Raw genomic sequence first — 10,000 nt, forward strand, 5'->3', positions numbered from 1 at the left:
TCTGTAATGACAAAAATGATCGTGACCTAACTAACAACCTTCATTTATTATCTATGAAATATTATTATAATTTAAGCCACATATTTAAATCTAGGTGGTTGGCTGGTAGTGTAGGTAGTAGGCTGCAAGACAGCAGCTGCTCAGAGACACTACCGTCCTGTCCTGTGAGTGTGAAACACACAAACATGTTGATTGTTCTAATAATGTTGGTAGAATTACGGACAATATGTTAGGTAAAAGGACACAAGTGGCATTGTTTCGCTCTTCAGGAGCTTTGTCAAGCCGTAACGGCTTAACAAAGCTCCTGGAGAGCGAAACCCTCCCCCAATAAAATGTCACATTAGTTGTACTTGTGTCCTTTTTACCTAACTAATGATTGTTATACACTTCCAGGATTGCTGATCTCTTTCATTGTTATCTCTCTTCATTCTGTGTTATAACACGTAAGCTGACAGGTAAATCCTCCTACTACTACTGCTACTATTACTACTGACGCTAATTCTGTGTTATAAACGCGTAAGATAACAAATAAATCCTCCTACCACTACTGACACCCAGAATGCACTACACACACAACAGTGCATTTTTAGCCATGTGTATACACACTCATCTGGGTTTCCTTGTAATTTCTTAATAGTTCTTACTCTTGAAGCTTTACTTCATTTCCATGGGAAAGTGGCTTATGTTATTTATCCTGGCATGTGTTATTTACCCTAGCCTGTATTGTTTACCCTAGCCTGTATTGTTTACCTTGGCCTATGTTGTGCCAGGGTGGGGGCGTTGCGGGAGTGGAGGCAGCTGATGAAGGTGGGGGTGAGCGACTCTTAGAGATCACCTGCCTCATCAACCACGAATCTGAGGTATCATGCAGGAGGGATCACAACGACGTTTACGTCCCATTCTCCTTTCTGCATACCTACTTTGAGGTGAGTCGAGCTGCCGTCTTTCTGGGGGGTTTTATTAATTTATTCTTCCTCCTCCCCTTTCTCGGTTTCATCTCTCTTTCTCTCCCTTCTCCTATTCATTCTCTTCCTCGTGTTTCTCCTGCCTCACACATCGTTTAAGCAGGTGTGGTGGTTTTCCTTTAGTTACTTGGAACATGTGTTGGTTGAGTGGAAGTCTTGTACGAGAGACCACTGTTAGCAAGATATTGTCGCTACTGACTGACCACTGTGTTCCACTTGTCCATCTGCATATTTGACACGCTGCGCCCCCCTCATCTGCAGTGTGTCCTACCCGTGTCACCACGCCATAACTGCGTAGTCCTCCTGGGTAAGGCGCATTTTCTTGCCTTCCTCCTTACCATGTTCCTATATATAAGCTCTCGAATATTATTACAAGCTCGTCCTATTCTCGTCTCAGGTAGTTAACTCGAACTCCCCCTTCCCCGCCTGCCAACTCCTTTTCTTCCCATACTTTCGATAAGAATCATTAGGATTTTCTTTTTATTGTGCATCTCACCCAGTGCCACCTACCTGCTTGTAGGTGCTCCTTCCTCTTTCTTTGAGACTTGTGGCTTGCTGTTGACTGTGGCGCACATTTTTATTGTTTATCCACAGCTTCAGCCTTTTCGCACAAGTCATGCTTTTATAATTAATGGTTTACCTGTAGGAACTTCTGAGAAATTTCCAAGTAGCTTTTTGACGTTAACGATTTAATATTTTTTAACTGATGCCGGTTATTGGAACTTGGTGTGATAGCATTTATTTTCATGTTTGTTCGTTAGTGTAATTGTTTTGTGTTTCAGAATAATTTTACCTTGTGAGTGTTAATGTGTTTGTATACAACTTTGTATCGACAAGTGCTCTGAATGACCTGATAGGGTAAAGTGTTTTGTAAATCCTACAACTCCTCCTTCCTAACTCTTAGCATCTCTTTCCTTTCTTATTTTTTTTAGCTTCCTCCTCGTCCTCCCTCCTGCAGGAAGTGTGCATAACCACCTACAATAGCCGTGTGTCGTGATGTGCTTCAGGAAGACATAAGTAACCAGTGTACAGGAGAGCCCCACTTTGCAGCGCTTCGTTTTTACACCATTCTTCCTACAATAAATATATTCACGACTCACTATACGCTAAGGACGAAATTATTTTAAAGTAATGTGTGTACTGCATATTCATTTTTTTTAGGCCTGACTCAATTGTTCACTTAATATATGATAGTGTAAACATGTTATCAGGCTTTTATATGCATCTGAAACTGAAAAAAGGCTGTGTTTTACAGTGATTTTCGTTTCACAGTATTAGCGGGGCCTGCCTGTGTGTGTGTGTGTGTGTGTATTATATATATATATATATATATATATATATATATATATATATATATATATATATATATATATATATATATATATATATATATATTATATGCTTTGGGCTGTAACATCAGAGTGACTCCCCATCTCCAAGCTGTGAGTGCACATCACTCTGGGGACTTCCTACAAACAGTTCCCATTTCGGAAATGGGAACACTCCTCGACCCTAAAGACCCTCCATATTGCAGTAGCTCTCTGCTTTGCTGTCCCAATTCACACGTACGGAATATACGTGTATTTGCGGCGATACACAAGCCGACCAATATGGTCTACATGGTCTTAACTGTTCCAAAATGAAGGGCTGGCACGCAAGACACAATGAAGTCAACGACATAAAGAGAAACATTGATATAGCTGGATGCCCTGCCGAGGGAGAGCCTCAATCACTAACAGCCAACAGTACCCACAATCCAGCAGACCACCCTGACAGGATCACCATCTACCTCTTAGCATGGGACTATACCTGTGTATCGACGCTGGTTGACACCTACATCCATCACAGTGTCGGGTAACAGGGTGAAGCTGCTGATTACAGGGAGGAGTACAAGATGGGCAAGTACATGGACATAAGCCAACAGTATCAGTTTGTCCCAGTGGGATCAGAAACCTTGGAAATCATGGGAAAAAAATGATAAACGTTTCCTTAAAGAACTGGGTTCCAGATTCAACACCACCAGGGACTCAAGGACAGCACCTCAGCATGGCCATCCAGAGGGGAAATGCATGCTGCATACTGGGCTCGTGTCGAGTTTCGGAGGAGCTGGAGGAGATTCATAATCTTTGATATATTGTACCAATGTATTCATGTATTCATGTTTGTATTCTATGTATTAATAAAGTTCACGTAAAATATTGAATATAGGGGTGGTAGGAGAAGAAAATATTTAAACAGCTCCGGGGAGAACCTTGAGTTTTCCCTGAGGTACGTTTATTCTCTTCTCAGAGGATGAGGGTCCCCAGTACAGTTCTAGAAGTGATACCTCCCCCCCTCTGTCTCTCTCTCTCTCTCTCTCTCTCTCTCTCTCTCTCTATATATATATATATATATATATATATATATATATATATATATAAATTTTTTTATATATATTTTTTTTCCAAGAAGTCGGCCGTCTCCCACCGAGGCAGGGTGACCCAAAGAGAAAGAAAATCCCCAAAAAGAAAATACTTTCATCATCATTCAACACTTTCACCTCACTCACACATAATCACTGTTTTTGCGGAGGTGCCCAGAATACAACAGTTTAGAAGTATATACGTATAAAAACACACAATATATCTCTCCAAACTGCCAGTATCCCAAACTCCTCCTTTAGAGTGCAGGCATTGTACTTCCCATTCCCAGGACTCAACTCCGGTTATATAAAATAACCGGTTTCCCTGAATCCCTTCACTAAATATTACCCTGCTCACACTCCAACAGATCGTTAGGTCCCAAATACCATTTGTCTCCATTCACTCCTATCTAACACACGCACGCTTGCTGGAAGTCCAAACCCCTCGCCCACAACACCTCCTTTACCCCCTCCCTCCAACCTTTTCGAGGACGACCCCTACCCCGCCTTCCATCCCCTACAGATTTATACGCTCTCCATGTTATTCTGCTTTGATCCATTCTCTCTAAATGACCAAAGCACCTCAACAAACCTTCTTCAGCCCTCTGACTAATACTTTTATTAACTCCACACCTTCTCCTAATTTCCACACTCCGAATTTTCTGCATAATATTTACACCACACATTGCTCTTAGGCAGAACATCTCCACTGCCTCCAACCGCCTCCTTGCTGCAGCATTTACAACCCAAGCTTCACACCCATTAAAATTCCTTGACAGTACCTCTCCCACTCTATCATCTGCTCCCCTTTTGCACTCTCTCATCACTGTCTTCACATTTCTTTTACCCTCCATATACTCTATTCTTCTTATAACACTTCTGCTTTGTAAATACCTCTCATAAGCTACCTTTTTCTCTTCTATCACACCCTTTACTTCATCATTCCAACAATCACTCCTCTTTCCTCCTGCCCCCACCCTCCTATAACCACAAACTTCTGCCCCATATTCTAATACTGCATTTTTAAAACTATTCCAACCCTCTTCAACCATCCCCACTACTCATACCTGCACCAGCCCACCTTTCTGCCAATAGTTGCTTATATTTCACCCGAACTTCCTCCTCCCTTAGTTTATACACTTTCACCTCCCTCTTGTTGCCATTTTCCTCTTATCCCATCTACCTCTTACTCTAACTGTAGCTACAACGAAATAATGGTCCGATATATCAGTTGTCCCTCTATAAACATGTACATCCTGGAGCCTACCCATCAACCTTTTATCCACCAATACATAATCTAACAAACTAATTTCAATACGTGCTACATCATACCTTGTATATTTATTTATCCTCTTTTTCATAAAATATGTATTACTTATTACCAAATTTCTTTCTACACATAGCTCAATTAAAGGCTCCCCATTTTCATTTACCTGTGGCACTCCAAATTTACATACTACTCCTTCCACAACATTTTTTCCCACTTTAGCATTAAAATCCCCAACCACAAGTACTCACACTTGGTTCAAAATTCCCCACGCAATTACTCAACATTTCCCAAAATATTTCTCTCTCCTCTATACTTCTCTCTTCCCCAGGTACATAAACGCTTACTATAACCCACTTCTCACATCCAACCTTTATTTTACTCCACATAATCCTTGAATTAATACATTTATAGTCCCTCTTTTCCTGCCATAGCTTATCCTTCAACATTATCGCTACTCCTTCTTTAGCTCTAACTCTATTAGAAACCCCTGACCTAATCCCATTTATTCCTCTCCACTGAAACTCACTCGCCCCCTTCAGCTTTGTTTCACTTAAAGCCACGATATCCTGCTTCTTATCATTCATAACATCCACAATCATCTCTTATCATTCGCACAACATCTACGCACATTCAAACTTTCCACTTTGACAATTTTCTTCTTCTTAATCTTTTTAGTAATTATTACAGGAAAAGGGGTTACTAGCCCATTGTTCCCGGCATTTTAGTTGACTTTTACAACACGCATGGCTTACGGAGGAAAGATTCTTATTCCACTTCCCCATGGATATAAAAGGAAAAGTAATTAGAACAAAAACTAAGATAAAATCAAAGAAAACTCAGATGAGTGTGTATAAATAAACGTGTACATGTATGTGTAGTGTGACCTAAGTGTAAGTAGAAGTAGCAAGACGTACCTGTAATCTTGAATATTTATGAGACAGACAAAAGACACCAGCAATCCTACCATCATGTAAAACAATTACAGGCTTTCGTTTTACACTCACTAGGCAGAACGGTAGTACCTCCATGGGTGGTTGCTGTCTACCAACCTACTACCTATAATATATATATATATATATATATATATATATATATATATATATATATATATATATATTATATATATTATATATATATATTATATATATATATATATATATATATATATATATATATATATATATATATACATATCATATACATATATATTATATATATATATATCATATATATACATATATATATATACATACTATACACATATATATATATATATATATATATTATATATTATTTTTTTTTTTTTATTATCACACCGGCCGATTCCCACCAAGGCAGGGTGGCCCGAAAAAGAAAAACTTTCACCATCATTCACTCCATCACTGTCTTGCCAGAAGGGTGCTTTATATTATATATATATATATATTATATATATATATATATATATATATATATATATATATATATATATATATATATATATATATATATATATATATATATATATATATATATATATATATATATATATATATATATATATATATATTATATTATATGTATATTATAATATATATATATATATATATATATATATATATATATATATATATATATATATATATATATATATATATATATATATATATATATATATATATATATATATCGCAAAACAACCACGGGGGGAGTAGAATGATAGCTCTAGGCCTTTCGTGTTGCAATCCAATCAATACATCATCAGGAGCTTGCAAAATTGCAGAAAAGGAGGGCTTCCAAGCGAATAGGTTCCCAAAGGACGCTTGGTTTGCGATATTTGCTTTATATATATATATATATATATATATATATATATATATATGTAAAATATATATATATATATATGTAAAATATATATATATATATATATATATATATTTTACATATTTTATTTGTGTAGCTGGAGATGTGTTCAGCGCGGTGTGTCGTTGTTTGGACACCTACACTTGTGTGTGCTCATTATATATATATATATATATATGTATGTGTGTGTGTGTGTGTGTGTGTGTGTGTGTGTATAGCATGATATTTTCGTATTAACTGCTAATTGAAATAGGTACTGGAATATAATATTAAATGCTAAGAATTAAATCAATATATTAATATATGTGCCTATTTTACCTGAAGGCAATGGGGTACGAGATGTGGATAATGGAAAGAGGGATGTGGATGATAAGGAATCAGAAATGGATGATGGAGAAGGGAATGTTAATATTGGGCAATGGGATGAGAGTGTGGGGAGGGGGTGAAGTTAGTAAGGCTCGCTCTCTCTCTCTCTCTCTCTCTGTCTCTCTCTCTCTCTCTCATATATATATATATATATATATATATATATATATATATATATATATATATATATATATATAAATATATATATATATATATATATATATATATATATATATATATATATATATATATATATATATATATATTATACTGCGTAGTTATTTCTCTTAGTAGTTAATACGAAAATATCATACTCTACGTTATATATACTTTATAATTAGCTACACAGTTATGTACGATGTTCTTACACTACACTTTGTGCTGGCAGATTCGAAGTTCTCAATGACTGTCCTACTCAGCTGCACACTTGTTCGTTTGTCAATTATGTTGCATTATGGGAAATACATCAAGCTCCTGAGCACATCTTACTTCAGGCCTACACCCGTAGTAATCTCACTCTGACCAGCCACTAGTGAGGCAGCACCTCTCTCCTCCCATCGTCTGCAGGAACCGTGTTATTCCCTATGTATGTTGTGATGAAGACACATTTTGTGGTAGAATATGATCTCACTTATCATCCTAGACATTTCTTGCCCTCTTTGGAGCAATGTTCTCAGAGGCTTATTTAGAATGCAATGTTTTTACACATTGTGGGTATGTGCCACGAGACAAAATAATCTAGGTCCAGTCTAACTAACTCTTGATCTAACTTTCTCAGACTAGTATCTGTACACTGTCGTAGTCGGGATTTAGAAGTTGCTGAACTTTCAGTAATTTGGGAGTTGTGTGATTTTTTTTTTTTAGGACATGCTGATTGTCTCCTCTCAGGTCAGGTTTGTCTTCCTTGTCCACTGTTGTGCTGTTTATGGCTGCTTGGGAAACTGGTCAGTACATTGTTCAAGTAAACTATGCTTATTGCCTCTCTGTTGTTGGAAGTAAGCGTTTTAAGGAACTTGTTGGTTGTGTCGGTTGTAGAATTTTTTTACATAATTTCCTAAATGTAGAACACATGAATAATATAATAATTGTGTATTAAAATGTGATGCTATTTGGACCCTAAGAGAAATTTCGAGTGGGGGGGGGGAGCAGAACAGCCGGGGGAGTGATGCTATGGGGAGAGGGCACCCCTCAAGGAAGGTTCCTTGATGTTGGTGAGGGGCTCTTGATTTAGGGAATTGGATCTGTGCTCCAGTTCCCCGAATTAAGCCTGAATGCCTTCCACATCCCCCCCAGGCGCTGTATAATCCTCCGGGTTTAGCGCTTCCCCCTTGATTTTAATAATAATGTGGGGAGAGGACGCCATATTGAATTTCATGTGTGAACATTGGTCTGAATTGTGCAATGTAATCAGGTGTTCTCGAAGGTCAATTGGGGTTTTTCGGCCTGAATTTGTAATAGGAACCCATGTTAATGTCCCCTGCTGAAGAATTGGGACGGGAAATTTTGCGGGACCTCAAGAATTGTGTGTGTATGGCGGAAGGAATAAAACCATCACTCACAGGGAAGTGTGGCATTAGTCCTTGCATTTAGATCTCTAACTGGCCAGTGTAGGATCTAGATGTTAGGTGTTGTGGTGTGATCCATCTACAGTAATTAAATGGTAAGTGGTAATACGAATTTCTTTTGTGTACCCAGCAAGCCTAATCATATACAGTCTCCTCTCAGGTCAGGTTTGTGTCTTCCTTTCCCACTGTTGTGCTGCTTATGGCTGCTTTCTGCTGTTTGGGAAACTGGTCCACATTATTTTATAATTTATCATTATTGGTATTAATGTTTAATATTGTAATTATTAATTTAATGTCAGGTCTAGCTTTTTGTAAGAGTGGTGAAGTGGGCATTGAGGAAGTTATAGTTCGGCGAACTACTGTGACTTAAGTCCCTCTTATCTCACCCAAATTACTTGACAGTGATAATTCAGGTAATACCCTGTAAACCTCATGCAGGTAATTTGCTCACATAATAATTCAGATATCGGTTACATTGTATGTTGCGTCTGTCATACACTATTCACATACATATATTACTTATTCTAATACCATAAGCAACTCTCTTATATACAAATAACCCGCATATAGGAGAAAGAAACATGACGTTTCGGTCCAACTTGGGCTAGTTAATGGTTCAAGTCGGACCAAAACAACGTTACAAGTTTTTCTCCTATGTGCGAGTGATTTGTGTATTCACGGTATTATGCCTTTTTGTATATTAGTCTCATATATGCAGTAATGTGCCACGTGATACATTTAATTACTGTTAGTACTCCAAGTACCTGGTATATAAAGTGCCTAAGAATAGTTAAAAGTGATTAAATAATGTACAGATACGAGAAATATAATACACCTTAACATTATTTATGTACCGAGGAAGCTGTGATTCCAGTTAATGTTAATTTCACTCTTTATAATAATTACCTGGAACATTTTCTTGGATTAAAAAAAGTTCTCAAAATTTTTGTGGCAAGTATCTATTTGCTCAGTTCTAATCATATCTTATGAAAGTCCAGCTGGATAGGGCTTTCAGTATATAACTGTTTAGATGAGTTGCAGTATGTTTACATGTACTCTGTTACAAGACAGACACAGGCTAAGTGCTAGGAGGATGTGATGGGTTAACCTTGTGTTATAGCTACCATTCTTGTAACATACATCATTCATCCACATCCCCCCTTTCTTATACATCATCCACATCTTCCCCATCATCCATGTCTTCTTAACAATCATCCACATCTTCCCAATCAGTCACATACATTTCCACATTCTCTCTCCACACCAATACACCCCATTCCTAAATCTCTTTCCGTCTCCAGCTTTCCTGTCTTCCCCCAATATTCCTTCTGTCTCCTCCAGTTTTTCTCTCCCCCCAGTATTCCATTCGCCGCCTCCAGTTGTCCTGTCTGCCCTCAATATTCCTTCTGTCTCCTCCAGTTCTCGTCTTCCATCAATATTCCTTCCGTCTCCCCTCAATTTTCATTTTGCCGCCTCCAGTTCTGTCTTCCCTCAGTTTTCTTTCCGTTTCCCTCCTCAGCAAACTGCAGACTCACTAACGAGGGTACACTTGTTTGGGTAATTTGCAGGCTGGCTGCTGCAGTTGCAACAA

At 37.8% G+C, this 10,000-nt stretch overlaps 1 protein-coding gene across 9 annotated transcripts in view; it reads left to right on the top strand.

Annotated features, from left to right (window-relative positions):
* Hsepi (D-glucuronyl C5-epimerase) overlaps positions 1-10,000 on the top strand; it is a 607,106-nt gene that overhangs the window by 493,207 nt on the left and 103,899 nt on the right. For 8 of the 9 annotated variants that reach the window (XM_070095437.1, XM_070095438.1, XM_070095439.1 and 5 more), the window contains one exon: positions 771-926. The exons of the other annotated variant lie outside the window; for it this stretch is intronic. In XM_070095437.1, the coding sequence (XP_069951538.1) occupies positions 771-926 (156 nt within the window). The remainder of the gene's footprint in view (positions 1-770; positions 927-10,000) is intronic. 9 annotated transcript variants of the gene reach the window in all.

Source organism: Cherax quadricarinatus, chromosome 50 (assembly GCF_038502225.1).
Source record: "Cherax quadricarinatus isolate ZL_2023a chromosome 50, ASM3850222v1, whole genome shotgun sequence".
In the NCBI taxonomy this organism is placed as follows: Eukaryota; Metazoa; Arthropoda; class Malacostraca; order Decapoda; family Parastacidae; genus Cherax; species Cherax quadricarinatus.